General features: G+C 41.5%; 1 protein-coding gene and 1 long non-coding RNA gene across 4 annotated transcripts in view; one reads left to right on the top strand and one right to left on the bottom strand.

Annotated features, from left to right (window-relative positions):
• Nucleotides 1-24803, bottom strand: part of LOC141969356 (uncharacterized) — a 33539-nt gene that overhangs the window by 3262 nt on the left and 5474 nt on the right. The window lies entirely within an intron of this gene.
• TMEM52 (transmembrane protein 52) lies at nucleotides 464-5154 on the top strand. 3 transcript variants are annotated; one of them, XM_074925019.1, is made up of 4 exons: nucleotides 464-761; nucleotides 1525-1655; nucleotides 3711-3880; nucleotides 4556-5154. In XM_074925019.1, the coding sequence occupies exons 2-4, from the start codon at nucleotides 1624-1626 to the stop codon at nucleotides 4861-4863; spliced, it is 510 nt and encodes a 169-aa protein (XP_074781120.1). In that variant the 5' UTR covers nucleotides 464-761; nucleotides 1525-1623; the 3' UTR covers nucleotides 4864-5154. The 3 variants fall into 3 exon arrangements, with proteins under 3 accessions (XP_074781120.1, XP_074781121.1, XP_074781119.1); XM_074925020.1 differs by having other exon boundaries at nucleotides 1525-1646; XM_074925018.1 differs by having other exon boundaries at nucleotides 1611-1655.

Raw genomic sequence — 24803 nt, forward strand, 5'->3', positions numbered from 1 at the left:
GAACTGCAGGAGAGCTGTCGTTTAGAGGTGGGCCAGACTGCTCTAAGGATGGCTGTAATCACAGCAATGAAACATTTCTCTATGAAATTTCTACCAGAATATCAACCCTTGGGGGTTGGGACAGTGATGTGCAAGATAAAACAACAGGCAGATATTTTAATTGAATTTTTCCATTTGAAATGTTGGACACAGTTTATTTTGGAGCAAACTGAGCTTCAGAGAGCAGTCAATACCTTCTCAGTCACGTTTCTTTTAACAAGACTGTTTTTTAAAAAAGGGAGATGATCTGTTTTTTTCAAACCTGTGTTTCTTTCTAATATTTCTCATACGTCGTTTCTCATTCCTTTTTAATTTCTCCTTCCAAATCCCTCTGGCCCTGCCCAGGCAGGGGCAGGCTGTCCAGCTGCCAGCGCAGCCCATGGGTTGTCTCTCAAGCAGAGCGCTGCGCAGCGGCCCCAGACCGCCTCGGGGAAAGCTCCGTCCTCCCGCCGTACCCCCGCGCCGCCGGGGGGGCGTGCTAACGGGCGGTTATTTATTCGCCCGCCCCGGCGGAGGCGGCCCCAGGCACGGGGTGCAGGGCTCGGGTGTCCCCACCCGGCGCTCCGGCAGCCTCTCCTGGAACCCCCCCGGCCGCCGGGCTCTGCTCAGCACCCCCGCCGCACGCCGCAGGTGCTTCTCTCCTCCTGCCCGCTGCTCTGGCGCTTTGCCCGTTCCCAGGCACTGCTCTGTTCGTCAGAGAGTAACTGCAAGAACTCTGATCAGTGAGTAATCAAAATTGTTCCGATGTCTGCTAATGAACCTGCTCCCGTGGTGGCCGAGGGCCGTTGTCAGGGCAGAGGGACGACTGACCGACAGCCATCCACTCCCGCTGCTTTTTCTCCTCTCTAAGACCCTTACCAGCCTGCATGTCTGACTTGGCTGGCCTTGCTCTGTAGACTGAGGTGAATGATCCTCTTTCAAAATGACTTTTGAAACGTCATCTTCTGAAAAGTCACTTTGCAGATTCTCTTCTGCAGCCAAAAGCTTTGTTCTGTTCCATGACAGCCATCCCAGGCCGTTTGCTGTGTGCAGTGCTGCTGTGGCAGCTGCACTCCTGAAATGGGATAGAACCTGTTCGCTTTTTTTTTTTTTTTTGGTCCTGTAAGGAGATCTGAAAAAAAGACATTTCTGGTCGCATTGGAGGTATGAAAAAGTAAATTAAAAATAACAGGGGGAAGTAGGCATTTGCCTTAGGCTGCATTTTCAGACAGGCCTGTGGTATTAGGTGCCTCATCTCAGTGAACTTTAAATAACTCGTGGATTCATCTTTCGAGAATCCAGGATGTGTACTTCTCTCTCCTAAGCAACAGTAAAGTACCACTTTGTAAAAACGTTTATTTACTCAGAAACCAACTTTTACAGTGGGATTATTTGCAAGTTCTCAGATGGATTAGTTTTAAAACCATGAAGAACAGTCCTTTGAAACAAAATCTAAAGGGGTTTTGCTCTGTACTCTTACTGATTGCTTTTCCTTTTTCCCCTCAGAAATCATGTGAAATTTATTCCCTGTCGCACGTTCACTGTTTGACTGTAGATTTTTAAATCAGTGAATCATCTACTTTCCTTCACAGATGCCCTCAGAACATGTCTAATTGGACAAGTCTGTGGTATGTCTGGTAAGTTTATTATTAATCTTACTAACCCAGAGTAATTTGAAAGTTATTATGAACAGTAGTTGTAGTAAGGCAACGGAAACTCTCTTCCCGCAGGCAGGACAGAGGAAAGGGTTTCTGCTCGGTTTTATGGAAGTGGAATAAGTTACAGATGAGCCCCCGGGGGAGATAAGGTGTCGGGCAGGGGACAGCATTCATCTAGGGAGATGTCATCTTTCCTTTCTGAGGCCGCTCCAGTGGAACTGCAGGGCTGGTTTGTTCCTCCTGGGCAGGCGGCTCCGCGGAGCGCGCCGGGGCTGCGCAGCGTGGGCCTGCCGGGGCTCTCGCCCGCCGGCGGGGCAGCGGGTGGTGAGCTCCCAGCGCCGTGTTTTCAGGCTGAGCTCCAGCTGATGACGAACCTGGGTACTGGCTCTTGGAATGACTGAAAGGGGAAAAACAGAAGTAGAAGGGAAAGCTCTCGTCACAAGTGCATTCGTCTCTTGCCTAACACAGGCACTGCAGGGATCCAAACGTTGGTTTTGTAGTTTGCATTCTGTCGGTGTATTCACTTCGGTGGTAGCACACAGAGGGAGTCGGTTATTTTTAGCTGTCACTCAGTCTGGACTAATTTTGGTTGCTATCCTTTGCTTTCTTAGAACGTGCTGATCCATTGAACTGTTTAAAATACATAGTTACATAAAATATTTTAAGAAGGCTTCTGTAATTAGGCAGCGTTGAAATCATGAAAGCAAATGAGCTCGAGCTGAGCTTTCTACTGCCGATATGCCTTCTCCTGGGTGATTTCTGCCTCCGTGGAGGGCAGCAGCAGGCGAGGGCGTGCTGGTTTCACAGGACACACTGGCATGCAGCTGGTGGAGTGTCAGGGAATGCCGACTGGCTCGCCGTGAGGTAACACTCCCGCGCTGGAGGAGTGTCTCAGAGCAAAGTTCCAACAGGGCAGCATGTTCATAGAATTGTCTAGGTTAGAAAAGACCTTGAAGATCATCCAGTCCAACCATTAACCTCAAACAGACAGTTCCCAACTCCACCAGATCCCTCAGCATTATGTCGACTCTACTCTTAAACACCTCCAGGGACGGTGACTTCACCACCTCTAATTTGCAAGAAAATGCAGGAAATTTGTAGAAGTTTGAGGCCCTCAAATCCGACCTTCATACTGAATGTAGTCTTTACATGTATCTGACTGTCATACTAACAGAAATATACTCTTGTTAAAACAGTTATTGAAGAAATGTTTGTTTTAGAATCATGGTTTTTATGGGCAAGTACTGTCTTAGATTTGGAGAAAATAATAGAATGTTACTGAGGCCATTTCTGTACATATTTAGGGTGGAATATAATCCTAACGAGAAATTCAGGAGCATGATCTGTCACACAGTAATTTCTGTCAAGCCACTATGAATGTACTTCAACTTTGTCCTTGGACCTATTGATACATCTTTACAGGACTTCCAAGCATTTCTTATTGCCTCATCTTCTCGTGCCATGTCTTACTGCTCACCTGGCTCGTGAGAAGAGTGGATTCATTTGAGAAATTGTGGGGCGGGAAGGTAGAGTTTCAGTCGAGAGAAGCGCCTGAAACACTAGTATGTCCACCTAGGTACCCTACAAATTGTTAAATAATAAACTGCGTTAAACAATAGCTAGAGATAGAGTTGTGTTATCAAAACATACTGCAAAATATAATTTCTGTCCTCATTTGTAAATAAAGGTCCTAGGCTTAGGAAAGTTTGTACTTGTACTTCCCTCCAAGTACGTACCCACTCTTACTGTTGACAGTGGAGCCATTCTCCCTGCATAAAAGTTGAAAATACAACCCAAGATAATTAACGTTACGGCATCTGTGAGGCAGAAGGGATTGTACCCACAGCCAGTAGTACTTCAACCTGTGATTAAGTGTTTGTGATCCAACTTCCTAATTCAGGATCCAGCACCCATTCAGAACTAAACCCCGGAGGTTTGGCCTGTCCTTCACCCAGTTAGAGTGAAATTACATTCAGCTCTGGAAGAAGTAAAACGTAAGCAATGAAATAACGGTATTGTCCCTCCTTCTCTAAGGTTAATCTTGCTGACGGTGTTCCTGCTCCTGCTCTCTGGGATCACAGCGAGCTGCATCCAGTTCTGCTGCCGGAAGAAGAGGCTTCCAGCCGAGCCCTTCCCTTGCCACCCTTACGATCTGGCAGGCAGTGCTGTTGACAGCGACAGCACTGCCCACAGCACGGTGACCTGTGAGTATCCTCTGGGAGTCAGCGCTTCAGCAGTGCTTTGCTACCCAACGTCTGCCTAGAATTCTTGGCTTGCGGTAACTGGGACTTTCTGAGGAACTCCCAGAACAACTTTCAGCCCCGTAGGGTGGGCACGCGAGATAAAGGAAGGTCGTGAGGATAACACAGTGAGTGAGTGCAGAAAACAAGTAGGATTTAACAGTACAGAGGTTAAACTAAAGTCTGTAGTGGATTAACTTCTTAAGTGTCATCTCCCACATCTGTTCTTACTGCCATTCCCTTATTTTTTTAACTTTCCTGCCCATCTCACTGTCCAACTATCCCAGCCAAAGTTCCCTCTCATGTGAGGAATTGTTCACAGCTGTTCATGTACGTGTACGAACCCAGCTGAAACTACCTCTGTTACAACATACATGTACTATATCAGCTATTTCACAATAATTACTGGATGGTGATATGCAGAGACATTTTTAATTCTGACTCCTTTCTTTTAGAGAATGATTATATATTCCATCGTGGGTAATTCTATACTGACAGCTTTTAGTATATAGTGCATATGTTCTGACACCACAAAAATGAGTCCATAATTTCTTGGAGAAAAGCAGGATTAGACCTTTATGTATCAGCAGCCCATGCAGGTGTTTAATTTTATTTTTTTTTTATTCCTTTTCTTCACAGCATATAGCTCACTGCAGTACCCTCTACGTGCCCCTATTCCTTTGATATTTATGGATGTGGATAAGAACACTGTGTCCCCTCCAGCTTACAGTCTCTACGCAATGGAGTTGCCACCTTCTTATGATGAAGCTGTCCAAATGGGTAAACAATGCATTGAAGTAGGACAGATAAGCCAGAAACTCAATGACATCCCTGGAGAAGTGACGTCAGGTGGGCTGAATCCCATCCCATATTCACCTGATACAATCAACAGAAATCCAGCAACAAAGGCAAATTCAGAAAATGCAGAAGATGCAACAAAAGAATAGCCACAGCTCTGACTCATTTCAGGAGGGGAGTAAAGGAAGGGAAGGACTGTAAGAGTTAAAGAAGACATGAAGAGTTTGGTTTTATAAGCAGGTTACGATGGGAGGATGTTTCCTCTCATGCCCTTGTAATGATCTGTCAGTTAGAAGAAATGTTTTCTGTGACTGCTGTAAACTCCTGGTAAAACTTCTTCAAGGCCATGAAATGAAGTAAAAGGGCAGCAGTTTATAAATGCCTGTAAAAGTGGAACATGAATGCTTGTTCATCTTCTGATTAAAAAAAAATATTCCTTGTGTCCGGCATATGGCAATAAAAAATGTCAGGGGAATTTTGCCTGCTTGGGAACACAGATGAAGAGTCAGAACAGTACAAACAGCAAGTTGTTGTTCTGGAACAGAAGCTTCCCAAACTGGAGTTGAAAGGGGAATCCTAGCAAGTCACACTGAACAGCCTCTGTAGTTTCTCTTCTTTTGGGAACGTTAACTGTCCAGAAGGTTCTGGAGTGCAGATTGCTACATAATGGCACAGGCTCCTTACACTGCAGGAAGATGGCAAACAAGGACAGGAAAGTGTGGGGAGGGAAACGCATTATGTTATGTTTCACAGTGAGACAAGGTTTTTTTGTTGGTTATGAGACCTGAAGGGATTTTTCTTCATTTTAAAAAAATCTTTAAACTTCTATTTTCAAGATGAGTTGGCTTGTAGGTGGGATCCTTTTACTACTTATTTTTGCCAGCTAAAGTACAAATTAGTCTCAAAGAGACACTTGCACACATGGTTAAGCATTACTAATGTATTTCAAATATTCTTCAAGCTTTCAAAGATGCCCATAACCTTTATCTGCTCAGGTGTCAGGGTCTCAGTCAGTACAGACAAGAAAAAAACCAAAGATTCCTGGCAGCTTTCACCAGTTTAGTACATAGATGAGCTCAGTAATGTGCAGGATGGTACAAAGCATGCTCTAGCTGTGCCACGTAGAATAAGTTAAAAATCCAAAATACCATAGTACAGGCTGGGCAATAGTCCAAAGAAATTACTCTTCAGGGATGATTCTTTGTGAAGTACTGATAGCAAGGATGACTGCTATGCACCATTTAAAAACTGGGAGCTCGGAGTTGATCACAGTGGTCTCAGCCCAGACAAAAATATGGGCTATGAGAGGCCTTTTTTTAAATGACAGCTCTTTCCCTTTCTTGCCCCTCCCATATTCCAAATACTATGAATTCTGTCCACTCCTGAGTAGTGATTTTCTTTGAATCCACTTTAGCAAGGTGCTAATTTGGCTGCCTTTAAGAACATGAGCAACCTACAGGATAGATAATCTATCTACGGGGTAAGTGCAGGAAAGGAAGCCCAAACACTAGTGCTATTAGTGAATGTAATGTAAGGTGTGGAGCACTAGGTCAGAGCTACTGTTGACTGACCTTCTACTAACAAGAATATGACTGATAGTCTTCATTTTTGCCGAAGTTGCTTTGGTAGCTGTGAAAAGATGCTACCTTCTGCAAATATTTAGGTGTCGGTCATTAATAAGCAGTGGAAGCGGTGGGCACAAAATCTTGCACAACTTTTAGAGGACTATTCTCTGACAACCCTTACTGCAAGAACTACCCCGGAGCACTAAAATTTAAAAATTAAGATCTCCCTGCCAGCCAGCAGGACCGAGACTGGAATCTCTGCTACACATTCATGGTGTGTGAGCTGTTCATGAGTCCGGCTCCCTAGAGAAGTGTTAGTTCTATAATGAACTTGCTTATAGCTTACTGTAAGGGTTGCAAGGTTTAACAAATTGGTTTAACAAATCTGCTTCTCCTCTGTCTCTTCTCTGTCATTCTTAATTATACTTCTGTTTTATTCTCTCTGCTGACTTCTTTTTTCGTGACAAGATGGTGACTAGGCATAAACCAGTGGATGTCTCTAGCTGGAAGAGCAATACATGCCCAGGCCTGGGTGTCTCCAAGTCACAAATACAGCAGGTGTGTTTTCATTTCTTGAACTTTTCCATCAGGCTAGTACTCAGAAACAAATCCTATGCCTTTCCAAAGAAGAAATATCTGTTGGAGGGAAATGGCTGAGTGCTCACTCACTAATAAAAACAGGAATACAAAACCAGGCAAATGAAAAAAATAGTGACTGACACAAGAGGGCAGTCCTTCACTTTTCAGTGTCTTGCATTGTATCACCACCGGGAACAGCTCTGTAAGAGACGAGCTCCTGCTGTTGCAAAGAGGGAGGGCGCTCTGAGGCTCAGTTTTGCTCCGTTCTTCAGAAATTACTCTGCAATGCAAGGACTGAGCTTGCTTGAGGAGGATGGGGGAATAATTACAACCGTTTGACTTCCCTTCCCTTCGTGCTTTTGCTAGCGCAACGCTTCTGTCTTGTGAGCTGTCAGCAGTCCCTGACGCACTGTCTACCAACTGCGAGGAGGTGTTTCCATTCGGGTATGGGGACGAGGTTTCTAACTGTAAAACCCCAGTCAGAACCCTAAATGCCCGTGGAGAGTTTGCAAATCAGATCTGACTCCGTTACCACCTGGATTAACAGAAAAGAGGGGCACCTCTGTTGGAATCTAGCCGGGTTAGTGTTGCCCTGCAGTAATCTGTCACTCATGTCTTGAATTGCATTTGTCCACAAGTCATTATCCAGACTGAAAGAAAACAACCGGACCTGCTGAGTAGGCAAAGAGAGAGTAACACTGCAGGAACTGAGCTTCTGGGTGTGTGTGCAGGAAGCAAGTGTCATTTGATGCAGCATAAATAAATATATAATATTATAATATATAAATAAATATAGAATAAATATAGATTAAAGAATAATACAAAATAAAGCACTTTTAGGTTTTTTTCACCTGACTTCCTAGGAAGAAGGGCATAATCTGGTATTTTCTTTCCAACACCTAGAGGAACGGTGACATTATAGTGGGGGTCTGCTACAGGCCCCCGGACCAGGAAGACCGAGCAGATGAGGCCCTCTCTAGACAGAGAGGAGCAGCCTCACGTTCACAAGCTCTGGTCCTCATGGAGGTCCTCAACCACCCTGGTTATCTGCTGGAGGGACAACACAGCGGGGCCTAAGCGACCCAGAAGGTTCCTGGGATGCCTTGATGATAACTTCCTCTTTCAAGTAATAGAAAAGCCAGCAAGGAGGGGTGCTATGCCGGACCTTGTTCTCACCAACAAGGAGGTGTTGGTGGGGAGTGTGAAGGTCAAGGGCAGCTTGGCTGCAGTGACCACGAAATGGGGGAGTTCAAGACCTTTAGGGTAGCAAGGAGGGGGTGTGCAGCTCGCTATCCTGGACTTCAGGAGAGCAGACTTGGGCCTCTTCAGGGATCTGCTTGGCAGAGTAGCGTGGGATAAAGCCCTGGAGGGAAGAGGGGCCCAAGAAAGCTGGTTGATATTCAAGCATCACCTCCTCCAGGCTCAGGAGTGCTGTATCCCCACAAAGAGGGAGTCAGCTAAGAATGCCAGGAGGCTGCATGGATGAACAAGGAGCTCCTGGACCAAGTCCAGCACAAAAAAGAAAGCCTGCAAAGGGTGGAAGCAAGGGCAGGCTCTTACCTTATAACATGATTCATTAATTCAAACATAAACTGTTTGTTAATATAAACTACTGACCTACCCAGCCTACAGCAACACGGAATTTTCTTTGCACATCAAAAGCAGTTCAGTTTGCTCCTCACAATGTTTTCAATAGTGATGTCTCAGCCCTTTATCAAAATCATCTGACTCCTCACAGAAAGCTGATAATCAAAGCTGTCCCTGGCCCCTGTCTTTGAGGAGGCAGATTACCCCCCACAACTGTTCCTTATTTACATCTCCACTTAACAGCTTTCTTCAGCTCAGTAGCATTGCAGAAGTTATATCCCTCCAAATAGAAAGATCATGACTAGGGGATGTACAAATTCTGTTTAAATTCCTGCAGCAAGCAAAGACCTCTCTTCCCCTCTTGAGAACAGTTTACATTTGTGTAGAAAGTCCAGTTCATCCATTAGAACCACTGTGGGAACAAAATGACCCCTTAATGAATTAATATCAGGCAACAGAATTAAAAAGGGCGATCTCCTGAATCCTTGGTCTACACGAGCAACAGCTTGAAAGTGTTGCTCCCAAGCGCCTTACATAATGCTAGATAGCAGGAAGCAGAATGGAAGAGTGTTCATTGATCACCTGGGTCTGTTCTGTTTAATTGGGTAAGTCAGAGAAAGACAAATTTTCTTGTTGTTAATGTCTGTAAAAATAGGCTTAGTAGCCAGCTTCCTCTCAACGTGCGTTTTTGCAGTATGATTAGGAAGAGGACACTAAGAGCTCTTATCCTACTGTATGGTAAAGTTTAAATTAACTTCTTGCTTTTAACTGATGTTTTAAAACTCACTAACTAAATCAAAAAATGTGGAATGGAGATTAATGTTCTGTTTTCATTCTGGCTGCTTTTCCATATGCATTTCCACATGGAAAAGATGCATTTTCTGGAAAAGCTTCTCTTTTGACTTTTGCTTTGTGTTCTGCAAAGCTCTCTTTATCTCTCAGTGTGGGATCTGACTTTATAGTTCTAGAAAACTTTGTTTTGTTGTTGATGCTCTTAATGAGGCTCAAATAGTAACTGAGAGACTTTTAAAAGCCCCCAGCCCAGATAAACACTGTGTTCCTTTATGTTTAGTCTGCTGAGCTAGTAAAAGGGAAAGGAGGGATAGGACTATTCTTAAACTTTACTTGTTCTTACCAGGTATGGTGACTGGGTCCCTGGTTTTGTCAGTGAAAGCATTTGGAGTGTAAATAGTTAGCTAGCCTTTGGACTTGGATTTTGTGCTATTAAAGTCAGAGGAAACAAGGTGAGATTCTACAGAAAAAGCCCATTTTACATTCAGGTTTACTCCTCCCAGCCCCATATACATTTCCTCCTGTATTTGCAGACAGGCACGATGTCTCAATTTCTAGTTGGAAACGTTGCACAGTGTTGCTTAAGAGCCCTCAGATAAAATCCAGGGGTGGGTGTATATCAGTGAGAAATTAAATTATCTCTATGGATGTATTCCTTATAGCTGTTTTTTAAAGTATTCTGAAGCTTTAAAACAAGACGCTGTAACTGATACTATTTATTAGTGCTATAGTCATCTGAACTGTGAGTGTCTAAACCAGAAGCCTTTCATGAGAAATCTGCCGTCCCTGGTGGTGGTATAGAATAGTCTCTCAGGAAGATCCAGGATCAGCATATTTCCTCTCATAAAGAATTCATCTATACATTTTTCCCCTTTAAAAATGCTTTAATAATTAAACAGGTTTTAAAAAAAGTTTTCCAGAAGAGAGAAGTGGATTTAAATGGACAGATTAAAAAAAATTCAATTACCTTCTAACAAGGTAGTCATTCATGCATATCTAAATAATTTTAAATGAACGTCTAAATGATTTTAAATTAGGCAATTAACCAAACAGGACTTCACTCACTGTTAGATCTGCTCAGGGTTACTGTGAAAGCATTTGTCTTTTGACAGGTGTGTATCACAATGCATTTTTCATACAAGTCTCATGCCATGTGTAGAAGATGTGATATCAGAGCACGTAAAGAAGCTGCAGGTGTTAGAGGGTGGTACAGCACTGAAAGGTGATGTACTCGCCATGTTCTCTGAATCTTGGAAGGATGCTCAGATAGAGCATCTACTGCGAAGTGCCAAATGGAAAATGAACTCTCCCTTTCATATTGCAGAAGAGGGTTAGGCAGTTAGCCATCTAGGGACAGGCTTTCTTAGACCCCTTTTATGGCTTCAAGAGCTTGAGACAGAGGCCTATTTTTGGAAGACTTGCTTCTCAGTATCTGCTTGAGGCATGAGCACACAGCCAGGCTCTGTGTCAAAAGTGTCCAAAGGACACATCTTCCTAAACCATATATTTTAAATGTTATAAAAGAGAAGTATTATAGATACACTTGCTAGGAATCTCAGAAAATATTAGGGAGAACATGTGATGGATGTTTCCTTTAACCTTTTCAGCAATAAGTAATAATCCATTGATGATACTGACCGTCCCCTGGTACTCTGCTGGCCTACTGCAACAACATACCAAAGATGAGGCTGGTCTGTGCTGAAGAAATCCAGCAAGTCTCCTCAGGATTGCTTATTCTAAATCAGCTCCAGTGAGGGGAGTCTTTTTTGCAGTGGGGGTATTAAAGATCCCTCTTGTCTATGCAGCTCCTGTTTCATGAAACATTTAGAAGCTTCATGTCCTTGAAACCTCCAGTTTTCTATCACCTTGCTTGAAATTGGTCAGTGGAATCAGAAATAATTAGCTGGGTGAGGAGAGCGGAAGGAGAGGAGACAGGACATGGATTTGGCTGTGATTACAAAGCCTCATTTCCATAAGAAACCAGGTTTAAAAAGAACATCAAGTGAGAGACTGGTCCCACAGCAGGTTATATGCTCAGCTGGACGGAGGATCGAAGAATTCTGATTTGTCAGTCCAGTGTTTTTCACCATCACTAGATCCACTCAAGTCTGATTATATCCACATAAGCTTTGTGACATCTGTAAGGGAAAAACCCCTCTCTGTAATTACCCAAAGTGCATTTTTATTTGTGATTTGAATTTGGTGCTCATTTGGCACTGTTCAGCATGCAATTTTTCTTCTCTCGTTTGTCCAAAATGATAATTTTGCCAGTTATTTTCTGTTGTTATTTGCTGGCTGTGTGAAAGAGCCTATGATGGGGAGATGTACTGCTGGAGAAGCTGGTGCTTACATCGCTGTCAGCAGCTTGCAGACCTGCCTCTCTCCTCTCACACGCACATGCACTCATCATGAGCACTTGTGCTCAAAAAGAAAAGGCAGACTTGGAAGTAAATTGCCTCAATAATTCATAGGCTTTATAGCCCAGAACAAATTATACCTTGGCTCTGTCATGAAATTCAGGTTGCAAATCACTTTATAGCCAAGCTCGTTAACAATACAAGTAAAGTGGTACATCTGTAATGGCTTTTATCATCGATGCATTATAATCTTTGGAGAGTATTAAGTGGTAAACCTGCAGCATCCACAGTGAGACATCAGTAGGGTCTGGATACAGTCGGAGTCAGAGAAAAACCATTTCTTTTGCCATCCCCAAATAGCTTGGAAGAAGATTTGGTTGGTTTGTTTTCTAACTGCATTTCAAATTTATCAGATGTAGTTTTTGAGAAGATTAAGTTTTTGAAAAGAACCACTGCTGTTGCCGGTACTGATGAGCGGGACACTTAGACACATGTGCAAAACCTGCTCGCTTACGGAATAAAATAGCTCTCACAGAATCACTTTCCAGATTCTTGCTCTTGGCAGTCTCCTGGCTCTGATTCTAATTATCTTTACCTGTTGGAACTGTTCTTGTTTAGGGAGACACTTACTAATTTTGCTGCAAATAGCAGAGGTTCCTTCCTTTAGCCACAACTAAAATTCCAACTATGAGAGAAGCCTTTGAATCACATTCAGAGCAGACTATCAAAACAAAGTATCATAGGGGAATTGTGCTCTATAAAAATGGAAAAGGCAATAAATGTTTTATAAAATATTACATCCTAAGGTTAAATCCAATGCACAAAAAAAGCTTAGATACAAAACCACATCACTGGGAAAACATTTTATTTTGGTCAGTCGCAATTAAGAATACAAAATGCCAGAGTTCTTTTTATCTTACTGGGGGAAGAAAAGGGGGGTTGCAGAAAAGAATGTACACTTTCAAAGAGGTATCACATCTTTTTAGAATAACAAGCTCGCTTTGGGCACTTGGAGGAAGGAGAAAATCAATTTCTCTTTCAAATCTAGAAATGCCTGAAATTTTTACTCACTTTTTTTTTTAACTCTGCTTTCCCAAGCAGCTCAAAAAGGAAACAAAAAATAAGAGCCTGATATTGAGCTCCTATGTGTGGATTGTTTCTTCTCTTTCTGTGCTAACAGTTTATGGCATAAGATACTTCCCACAAGTAAGGAAGTATAGTCCCGGGGTCGAAGGATTGGCCTGGGAAACCCAGCCCAGCTCCTTGTTCTGCCACAGACATCCCATACGACTCTGGGAAAGTCACTTAGTCTCTGCTGGCCGCTGTTCCTGGTCTGTAAAACGGGGACTGCAGCACTATCTTATCTTGCAAAGAATTTTGAGGATGAATACATTGAGTGTGGGCTGCACTGTCATAATGAAATACAAATACACAGTCAGAGCATGATGAACTTTGTGAGGGACATAAAGCTCAGGGGAAAAAACCTCCCTGCTCCCTCCCCCTCTTAAGGGGAGGGCATCTAGAGAAGAAGTTCTGGCAAAACAAACAGCTTGAGGTTTAGAAACAGCCTCTGGACTTCAGATGCTTAATCCAGTCATCGTTACAACATTCCTGACTAGAAGAAGCAGAGGGGAGACAATGTTAAAAGATAGGCCCAGGATCAGTGCAAGATGCCTAATGAGGTGATGGGAGGAGTCTTGTGACAGCAGCTTATCTTGCAAGATTGTTGACCTGCCGGGGATCAGATGTCCTGAGATCCCACCTCAGATGTAAACATGAAAAAGAATGCTAGTTCTTTGTCAGTTTGTACAAGCACTTAATTTTTATAGCTTTGATTTGTCTCTTGCTGAATCTCAGCCTTTGTTCTGTAATCTATGATCTTTTGGTCTAGTTCAGAACTCTCTGGAGTCTGTTTTCCACCGTCTCTATACTTATCAGATCAGACTAGGCAAGAAGTTTTGTTCAGCTCCATGGGGCAAGAAACGCTATCCTTTTAACCCTGAGCAGCACTTGCCAAGTGGCTGCCTCTTGTCAAAAGGTAGTTGGCAGAGAGACAGCAGGGTTCTGTGAAGAGGGTGGAAGGAAGCTGTTCTGCACTGCTCATAAGGTCCCTTCAGCTCTTTTGAAAGGCCATATAATTGTGATTAGCTGGCTAACCAGGTCATAAAAATAAGTATACCGTGTGTATTTGGAGAACTTGTCCCTCTACTTCAATTATTGTAGCTAAACTACCTTCTTCCACAAGATGGCATAAGTGAGCCTAAGTGGCCTCTGTGAATGTTGGTTTTTCAGACACGGTGCTGCAAGGCGACACATACAAAGTCAATTAAATTTTCTGACATTGGAGGAAAAAACGTTATACACTTTTATCCCTTACTTTAAAATTGCACATATAGAGTAGACCTTTTCATCTTACACATGCTGTAAAATACTGAAATTCAACTGACTTGAGCCATATGGTAAGTTAAAAAACATATGTTCTGTTATTTTCACTGTTCATATTCAAGAAAAATTCTGTGATAATGGGAAGGGCTATCTTTCAGTCAAGAAACATCCTGGAATGTGACAGACTCTACCACAGATATCCTCGACATCTATACACGTACCACTTTCAATGTCTTTGCTTCTATTTTCCATTAGTAACCATTAGAGAATCACAGAGGTTGGAAGGGACCTTTGACACCACCTGGTCCAACCCCCCTGCTCGCTAGGGGCTCAGCTAGAGCGGCCTGCTCCGGCCCTGTCCGCTCTGGCTTTGAATTCTCCAAGGATGGAGATGCCACCTCCTCTCTGGGCAACCTGTTCTAGTGTCTGACCACCCTTAGAGTAAAAACAGGTTTTTTGAACGTTTGAGTGGGATTTCCTGTATTTCTGGTTGTTCACACATAGTTAAGATCCCTCTTGAACCATTTCTTCTTGAGGTCAAAGAATCCCAGCTGGCTCATGCTCTCCTCCTATGTCAGATGCTTCAATCCCTTGATCATCAAAATATTTAATCTCCTCATCTTTAGCCCAACTTACCTAATTCATTCAGGAATTTCACCTGAATTTAAGTATTTAGTATATTTCTACTGAATGTGGTCTTAGAATAAAGAGTTGTATAAAGCAAACCATGGGAAATATCACGAGCCAGATATCTAATCACTCTGTTTACCTCCTCATACTGTGCTGGCAGGCTGTAAGCTTTGCTGGTGCTACCTATGCAACGGTTTTTATTGCACTACTTAGACTGACATTGCATCATCTCATACAGTGAGAGTTCAACACAAGCTTGTGATTACTGTGGTCAGCTCAGTATGCTGCTGATTTGTGTCCCAACGGTAAGAAAATTGGCAAGATGAAATCGGATGAAGAGCAGAGGAGAGAGAGGAGGTGCATCTACATGAACTGTTTAATCGGAAATGGATAAGCTGCTTGAAAGCAAGAAAAATAAATACAATCTTCCTGCTGCTTTGCATGGGGCTTTTGGGTGGAAGACGCTATATAAATACCCCTCCTGTGGGAGATCATGCTTTAGAAGTACAGGAAATTGCCTGGATTAAAAAAAGAACATAAAGAATAATGTTCTTCCAGGCCAGAAAAGGAAGAGATATTTCCTTTTCTTTCCCTAGTTTCTCATTGTCACCACCAAGAAAACCGTATTTCATCAAAGCATGCTCTTGCTCTCACAGGTTTCAATCAGAATGATCAGTTATTGACAAAAAATATTTGCCCTTGTTTTCTTATGTGAATTGTAGCTAGTAATACTGTAAACCCACTGCTCAGTACTATGCTATAATAATAAAGAAAAATCAAAGTTTCTGATTGATTCCTACCTCTTTAATTCCTAACATATCCCACTGTTTTAGGTACAAAACTTACAGCCCAAAATCTCTAAGATTTAATCAATGTGCAAGATGCTAGGTAACACATATTAAGGTAATTAAGCAAGGGGGGGGGGGGGGCGTGGCATGAGGATGGGGTTAATTTGAGCATCTGTGGGATTAGTTTGGTGACTGGTTAATTTATAATTATAAAACATAAAACTGCAAGTGTGTACATATGTCCGATCAATTGCTGGTACTATTCCCTACAGCCCTTCTTTTCACCTCCCCTGTCTGTCTGCTTAGACCTTTGAGATGGCCATTTGGTGCCTGTTTCTTTCCTATCTCAGTTTGTGCAGTCACTTACCCTTGTATCCATGATTAATCCACATGCTCAAACTGACCACAAGTCTGAAACGAAACTCAGAAAAGAGGGAGCTTCTTATCAGTCTGGAGATAGGGTGGGGGATGGAAGAGGCAACCGCTAGGTCCAAAAAGTAGTTGGATTGTTCTTTATGAATTAACAGAAACACACGAATCCCTAATCATAGGTGTGTGGATGCAGAAGGGTCTTTCTTCAAATCCAGCATGTTCTAGTGATTCATATCTTAAGCTGCTGCTATATTGTCTTGAATTCAGGGAAGGCTCCAGTATAAAAATCTCTGGCACAGGAAGTTCAGCTTCCTCTCCAGATTTCCTTCCTCCACCTCCTTATATGCAGAATAACAGGGAACATATTTAAGCCTTGCCTGTGCCAAGTGAAAACTCTTCAGACTGTAGAGCAGTTGGTGTTTATAGCCAATACCTTGAACACCTGAAATGTTCAAGACAGGCAGCACAAAAGACTGATTCTTCACGATGAGACTTAATCCCCAAAATATCCTGAAGTGTTGAGCTGCATTTTGTAACTGCACACAAAGCTGTGCCTAGTCCCTAAAGCAAACTTGATCAAAATAGGTGATAAAAGTGACTCTTATTGACATTCAATCCCGTTTCCACAGTGAATTAGGCAAAACTTTTACTGATGACAGTGGGGGATTTAGACATAATGTAAACTTGCTACAATTGCAGAGTAAGAAAAACTATGGAAAACCAAGTCTGGGTCAAGTCAATGCCTAAGATATTGCTAATTTTAATAAGCTAATTTCACTTCCTAGATTTTTATCTAGGCTTCAGTGTCCTTTAAAAACACCTTGCTAGAACTCTAGGCTGAGTGCCAGCCAGTCCGGTTGTCCAGTTTGAGCCTCAAACCGAAATAGGTAGGAAAAAATGTGAACTACGTTATAACTGAGTGCTGGAAGTGCATGTTAAGTACACTAGGAAAATGATGATGTTCAAAGTGTGACACAATGCTGAAGACCTCCGAGCTAGGTCTGTAGAAACTGGCAGTACTTTGTGGTATATATATATATGTGCGAAGATCTTCGCTAGGATCACAGAAGCGATCTAGCCACGGTAGTGAAGCACTGTGCACTGGGGTTAGATTGAAGTATGGCAGTACACTGAGGTAGTTATGATGTTTTTAGTTCTGGAATTTGCCCATTGAGCTCTCTCTGGGATGTGTGGCTGTGCCACTAGTGCTTCAGTGTAGGGTGTGTACATTCCCTACAAGAATGCTCTCTTGGTATAACAAAACCAGCGTGCTGTATTTGTAGAGTGTGTATGACTAAGCTCTACCCAGCATAGTTTATTCCATCACCAACCTATCCCCAGAACAGAACATGCTATACTGTGGAAAAGAACAGTGGCAGCACCTGCTTCAGTACCTTTCACCAGCAGAGCTAGAACAGACATCCGTACAGCTGCGGCGTGAATGGGGAGAGACCTGAACAGCTAATTGCTGCTCCTGTGACCCAGAACACAGACTATTCTGAGCAGTTGTCCTAGGAAGGGGACAAACAGAGAGCTACAGCTCTTTTAGACCACCTGGACTGAACCTTTCTGTTCCTGAGATCCCCCCTCATGTCTCTGACTGCCACGCGTACGCTGGCAGAAGTACACAGATCTGGTTTTAGCTGTAGCACAGGCTGAGCAAGAGCACCACTGAAAATAAACTAATGCGGTCCATACAGAGCAGAACACTGCCTTTGAATCTCATCTGACAGCTTTCTTATGAGACACGTGTTACTAACATGCAGCCTACCACAAGGCTGGCACAAAATCAAAATCTGAAAGCATCAAAAGGGGAGTCACCTCGGTGCCAAATGCAGTTGCTTGCTTTGGGAAGCTGTGAGTGTTTAAAATCCCTACCATGTCACCCGCTTATTCGTACAAAAAAAAAAAAAACCCCAAAACCTGGAAAGAATCATTGCGTTTCAGTCACATTCAGATACTCAAAGTAATGGAGATTAATAAATAATAAATAGCAGTACCATCAATAACAAATGCCAGAGGGTGATGCTGTATCTAGATGCCTATCTGCTGACTAGTGCATATTAGTAAACCGCATAGCGCTTTTAGTTTTGACTCCAACATTAATTCTGGCAGTGGAAAGCGGCTTTATTAAAAGTACTGAAAATATTGTTCATCTTTGTTCGTATTACATTTCTTATGAGGATTTAAGCCCCAATATAGAACTATGGGGAGATGCAAAAATTGAAATTGACTGATCATAAAAATAAATGAAACTCAAACCAAAAACCTTTTAAATAGTGAGAAGTACATTCACTTCTTATATTTCTAATATTATAAGGTGTTGCTGATAGCACTTGTTTTTTCATGGTTTGTTTTTTCTCTAAAATGTTCTTTTTAAATCCCTTGCAAGCTCAATTATCTGTAGGTACATTTTGATGTTGGCCCATAATCCATAGGACTAATAATTAAGTAAAAGGGAGGAAGGTGGAGAAATGAAACCACTTGTTGGGGTTTTTTTAAATATTAAATTCGAAGTAAACAAACATTCTTTGAAGCACTATCCAGTAATCTTAAGCTGTTCAAAATACTGCAGTAAGTTCACTTATTTGAACTTACCACCGTTTTGGGGTTTTTTTGTATTTTTTAATGAAGTGCTGAATAGCATATTGACATGTCAGTCTTTCACAACACTGAATCTTTTCTAGGATGTTGTAAAGCTTTCAGAAGTCACTAAAGTTAGTGGGGAATTTCACTTACTTGCAGGCTAGGATAACCTCAAAACAGGACACATCAACAATTCTCTAGATTGTTCTGCTGCTGTTCTATTACCAATGCAAATCCCTCCCGGTACCAGCGTGGTAGAAGTCACTAAAGATACAATGGTCTTTATGTTTTATTGGATTAGCATAATACACATCGGTAATATAACAGCATAACTCAGCCTAAACACACACAGGCAATAGTATAGCTCTGCTGCTGAGCTTTAGTACGTAAGAAATTTGTCAGCATGTTGCTCACGGTATAATGTAAAACCTGGTTTCCAGCTGTTAAGAGTTCTGAAGTAAAAATGTCTTTAATGAAACATCAAAACTGAACACACAATAATCACCTACAAATAGAATTTATTATCAGTTCTGAAACTAGTATGTTCATTTAATTAAAAGTTATAGGGTTTTGGACAACACTGGGTTTTTAATGGGTTTTTCCTCCTAGTTACATGTTTGCTCATGGAGACCTGTTACCACTGGGGAAAGTGGGTGGTTTATGTTACTTTAACTATTTTTTGAATGTGTTCCTTGACCCTTTAGAACTTCTTAGTCCAAATCTGTTTGTGTTTTAAGGTTTATCAAAATATTTCCCATCAAAATTATTTCTTCAATAAATATTTTGGCTTGACTAAGCAAAAATATACATGTAGAGGGGCTTATTTTTTTTCCATTACGTGTAATTGTCTTTGTATAAAAACTCAGTTTTGCTTACCGTTTATTTACTAAAACATTAATTCTTCCCAAGAGAGAAACTTCCTACTGGCTCAAACACACACAGATATTTCCACATGCAAATCTCACAAAACACAGGAGAAGGATTGAAACTTTTCTCATCCCAATTCCCTGCCAATGGATTTTGAATCCTATTTCCAGAGCTGAGAAACAGAAATCAGTAACAGCAGGAACAATAGTTACAACTTCTTCATCTCTTCCAATCCAAGAATCTCAAAGTACTTCGAAAGTGTAACTGGATTTGGCAACGCCACTGTGCTTTACTGTGTCCATTCCCCACTGGCACATATAAAGCAAAGGAGCTAAATAATTCATTCAGAATTGGCCTCCACCAAGGCCAAGAATAAAACTCAAAAGATTACAGAGTCCCACTTTGGAATTCCAAGCCCACTTTTCTGAAGCAGCCATAACCCATTTATTTTATGCTATATGGGGGATCTATCAAGAAGACTGTTCTGCAGGCAGGATAAACTGTAAATGGATTTTTCTTTAAACAAGATAACTGACTAAGATAGCAAATCATGTATTGACACCCCTGGAGGGAGCTGAAGAGTTATAATGATAGTGGAAGCGCAGATAAGAAGAGAAATTAAGTTAGATTTCCTTTAAAGTAAATGACAATGTTCATAAACAATAGTTAGCACCAAGGAAATGCTTAGATTTGAAATGCACCATACGGAAAGGTCTATATTGTACATAAAAACAATGCAGCCCGCATCTTATTTCCAGTGTTGTCAATGGGAGTTATTTCCCTAAGAGGCACAAGCCAGTGCCTAAAAAAGAAAAGTACATTTTATTGATTTCAACACAGTTTTGTATCAAGCTGATTCGTGGATATTGGAGAAAAGGTGGGATTAAATGAAAAAGTTATGTTACCATTTTATAACTTTATTTGAAAGTTATGAGAAACTCTGTATGTTCCTTTTTATCCAGTGCTGAGTAACTGAAGCTGCCCAGCTCATGTTGAAGTGAGGGGAGTGTATGCTCACCTCTCTGTTCAAGACAGTATTTGCTCTTGTATTTTTTTTTTTACAACCAGCTTAAGCATTCAAGCATGCACGGCGAAATTCTGGCTGTTAAGACAGGGGTAAAACTCCTGCGTATCATCTGTTCATGTAACTCAAAATCTCCTCCGAACCCTTGGAATAGAACGGCTTGGCCTCTGAAAATCAGAAACTACTAACTAGGCAACTGTGTCTGCCAGTTCCCTTGGGTAGTGGCTAGAGAGATATTTCACTTTATGTGTGTTTTGTTTTGTTGCTTGGAAACATGAATTTTATAAGCACCTTTTTTTTTCTGACAGGTGCTCGCAAGAAAGGGTTTTGTAGAATTGGGATCCTTGCTGACAAGTGGCTTGAGCTTTAGGATGTTTACTGTAACAGAATCCCAGAGGTCAGAAGTTCTGGTTTTGTAAATCAGAAGATTTTCCCTACCCTCTTAATCATGGGATGTGACTTTTCAGAGATAGAAGAAGTGTAGACCATTGCTGCAAGTTCTTTCGTTCTTAGCAGCAAGTGAAAGCAGGGTAGACAGGGGTCCCAAACACTCAACTTTGATTCTGTTAGCTTGGGCTTTTGCAGCTCAGTTCTGTAAAGCAATTTCCTTCTTTCTGCTCCTCCCATGATCTTCATGAATTTCTCATACTAATTCCCTCTGCTCCAGTGAGTAACAAAATGCAATATGCAGGTCTTTCTCGGAACCACTGCATCGTTTAGCCTGCTCAGGTTGTGGTTTAATGTACCATTAACACCAATTTTCTCTTCCAGGTTTTCTATGCAGAGCTTTCCTGTCCAAGACCAGCGCAGCAGGGAGCACACACAACCAAACCCACAGACACGGGACCTGATGACTGGGGATTCTTACTGCTTCTCTCACAACTTCACGCCCAGCTGTGTCATTTAACCATTTTGTATCTTCAGTCTCTAAAGCTCTTGGGGCCACTTAAAACAACAGCCTATACTGTCATAACGTCCATGAGCAACCCCTACACACCTTATACAACATTCACGCAGACTTTTCTGGAGCTGTTTCTGAAATAATGAGATTAGCATGTGGGTTTTGTTCTTTGAGTTCTCTACCACTGCAAGGACTGAGTGGTTGGGCTGAATTCAGTTCCCAGTTTTGCTTGGTGTGGATGACAGAAGTCTACCCATTTTTCAGACTATCTTTCACCACTGTTTTGCTCAGTCCCAGTACACTTTCCCAAATAAATACTTACCTTTTGAAGTACAGGATCCATTACTGATTCTACTAATTTTATTACCTACTGTGATTAAATTAATGACTACTGAACTTTCTAAGCATGCCTTAACCCTTTCCTTCATCAACAAATAAGCTTTGCTTGACTAAACATAAATTCTCCGAGGACAGTGGCACAAGTCCCCCCACCAGAAATATTTTTGCTTTAGGAATGCAGTTTGTGTTCTCTGGATGCTGGAATCAGCAGCAGCACTGAAGCTCTCCTTCCACTGCAGCAATTAAATAAGGTAAGGCTCTCTGAAAGAACAGTGCTCTCGTCAGTAATTCCCATGTTTGGTAGCAGCTTCACTAGGACACACACCTGGGCCCGCTTTCTGAAACTGCTGTGTCAAGGATGGAAGGATGTTCTATAGGAACCCGACACATAGCTAGGTAAGCAAATTCTTTCTTGTATTTGGAGGCATTTTTCACAGACAAACTTCACTGCAGGTCTGATGCGTCTGACATCATGGGAAGTTTAGTAGCTAGGCTGAATTCTCAATGTGGATTCTAAATTCTCAGCATCTCCAGGGTACCAGTTGTTTTTCTGTTAGTTGCTCAATAAGACAATGATCCCCTTGAGGAAAGTCCCTTTAAACAGGGAAATATTTCTTTATATCTAAGCTTCTATCAAACTGCTTAATCAGTATTCATGCAACTGAAGTGTTACTTAGAAGATTATTTACTTAAAGGAAGACCTAGAGGTGTGCAGTTGGTTGTGTGCATGTGTGTGTTTTTTATACATTTATGTGTACACACACAGAGAGTAGAATCTGATTTCTAAGATTATTATCACAATGCCCTTTGTTGCTATTATAGCTGCAGGCTAGGTGTGCATACAGGAGAACATCCACTTACTTGCTTCTAAATAACTGTACACTCACTCCTTCAGTTCCACCTCAGCTCTGAATGACCTATGCTCATTACAGGATATGAGATTTTGAAAAAGATGTTTATACCTTATTTTATATTCTCCCCTGTTCCTCACAATGTGTACTGTGATTCAAGCCACTGCAAAGCCAGCTATGTTTGTTCCGTGCCACTAACAGATTTCATCATGTTGAAAAATATCCATTGGTTCAGGTAGGGCAGCCTGTTTGCCTCAAGCTCTACCTTTTAACTTGGCTGTGGCTTGTCGAGTTTAAAGGTAGAGCACAAAATATAAACTAATAACCCACACTTGAATATGAAGGCAAAACTGAACATGATCTCGTACAATCCCCAGCATACGGAAAAGAGCTCTGACACGATTCTGATTTTAAGAAAAAAGCACCAAACCCCTATTCTTCTGGCTCTCTCAGTAGTGGGTTGTATAAATAGAAGGAAAAAACCTGAGAAAGGCTTGGACCAACCTTAAGACACCCCTATGTGTTTCAAGGGTGGAAGGTGAACATGCAGAAAAACTCAGAACAGAGCCTACCCCCAGCAGAGAAGTTCTGTTGTTTTGTTAAACAAGTATATATATGGATTACAAAATCATATCTTTGTATCACACCATGAGATTGTATCACAGTATAAAATTATGGCACTGACTGCAAGGAATACTACATCCAGGTTCAAGCAGCTCTAACATTTCATCTCCCTTCTTTCCATAAACTGCTGGGAGGTAGTGGCTAAATAATTTCACATTGTTATGCATCAGTTTCCTACAACTAAGACAAGAGTAGTGATATTTTTTGGCTTTGGAAAATGCTTCAAGGTATGCTAAACATAACAATCACCCTCAGGAACTAGGCAATACATTTTTATGATTGTTGAAGTCAGAGATGCATATGGCATTGATTTTTGGATGGGTCACAAGGAGGTTTTCCCCTGGAAATAAAACTACCTCAGCCAGAATTGATGAGAAAACAAGACTACATGTAACACCCTTCAGGACATATGTAGACCAGCGTATACTGTCTCCATGTAGCTTATGCTGCCTTTGTCAAGAATGAGATTTACAAAGAGAGTCATGTAATAGATATGTTCATTGCTTTCACAGTAACATAGATGTACACTGATGCAGTAGGATGAAACCCACAGGAAAGCTGTGGGCTTTCACAACTCTGTTGCACTTTGCTTACAGACAACGAGGGATTTTTTCAAAGGATTTTGAAGCGACTTGCAAAGTCTCTCGACAATTCCGAATTTCCTCTTCTTGAATCCATGTCACAGATAAACCATTCTAATCCATACCATAAGTAAGAAGTTCAGTATCATCTTCCAAGACCGTATTAATTAGGAAACTCAGGTATATGGATTTTCCTGCCTTTTTCTGTCCTAAATTACATGAAGACTCTCGAAACTAGTTCCCCCTGCCTTAGAATCTTGTCAATTATATTCCCTTCCGACTAAAACATTTTTGCTAATTTTATGCTTTGTTCTCAGAATTTGCTTAAAATAACTCTTTTGTTCCATAGTAAGAGGCAAACTGAAAGAAACTGTGAGAATGCAGAATGTAACTAAGGAGACTGAGTTACTCCTACTTCTTGCTCTGCCTGGCCTCGCTGAGTATTTCTATTCAGTATGCTTTTATTTATTTAATTTGTTTAATGAACAATCTTGATACTCTGCTATCTGGGTCCTTCCTCAGAAAGCAGCAGCCATGATTTTCATTCACTTCTTAAAGAACTAGCAAATAACAGCAAGTTGGAATGGTTCTGAATCGTTTTGTTTTTGGTTTTTTTTTTTAAATAAAATAATAAAAAGATTGTTCCCTGTCCTCTGAACAGACCTGGGACTGAAGCCGAGCTGAAATTGAAACATTGTAGAAGCTTCATTTACTTTTGGTGGAAAGACAGGAGAAACAAGGGTTCTGGATTGCTTTGGGGACCAAAGGGAGTGAGAACTTCAAACAAGATCAAAATCACATGAACATCTCTCTGAATCTCTGCAGTTTTAACAGAATGCACACTATGGCAATCAAAGGCAGACAAAATATTCTGGAATAGGAAATAGTGCTGGTGTGATTTTGGAATATGAGGTGGTCCTTTTGAGTTGTTATTTTGGGTAAGTTGATTAGAAACACTGACCTGAAGTCACAAATAAGTAGGTAAAACATAATTATTTATTACTTCTGCAGTATTTTTATACCATCTGAGGAGCTATGCCATTTTGAGAAGTGCTGATTTTTCACCCTTTCTTTAGAAAACATAGTTTAGACCTGTTTGGTGACAGTTATTCTTTCAGAGTCCAGGAGCATCTTGAGTTATCCTAAGAATCATGCAGTATATTTACTCAGATGACAATATGTAATTTTTTCATTATAACAATGCAGTAAGAATGCTATTTGTATGCAAAAATGAATTCCTTTCTAAGAAATTAGAAAAATC

Source organism: Athene noctua, chromosome 22, assembly GCF_965140245.1.
Source record: "Athene noctua chromosome 22, bAthNoc1.hap1.1, whole genome shotgun sequence".
Classification (NCBI taxonomy): domain Eukaryota; kingdom Metazoa; phylum Chordata; class Aves; order Strigiformes; family Strigidae; genus Athene; species Athene noctua.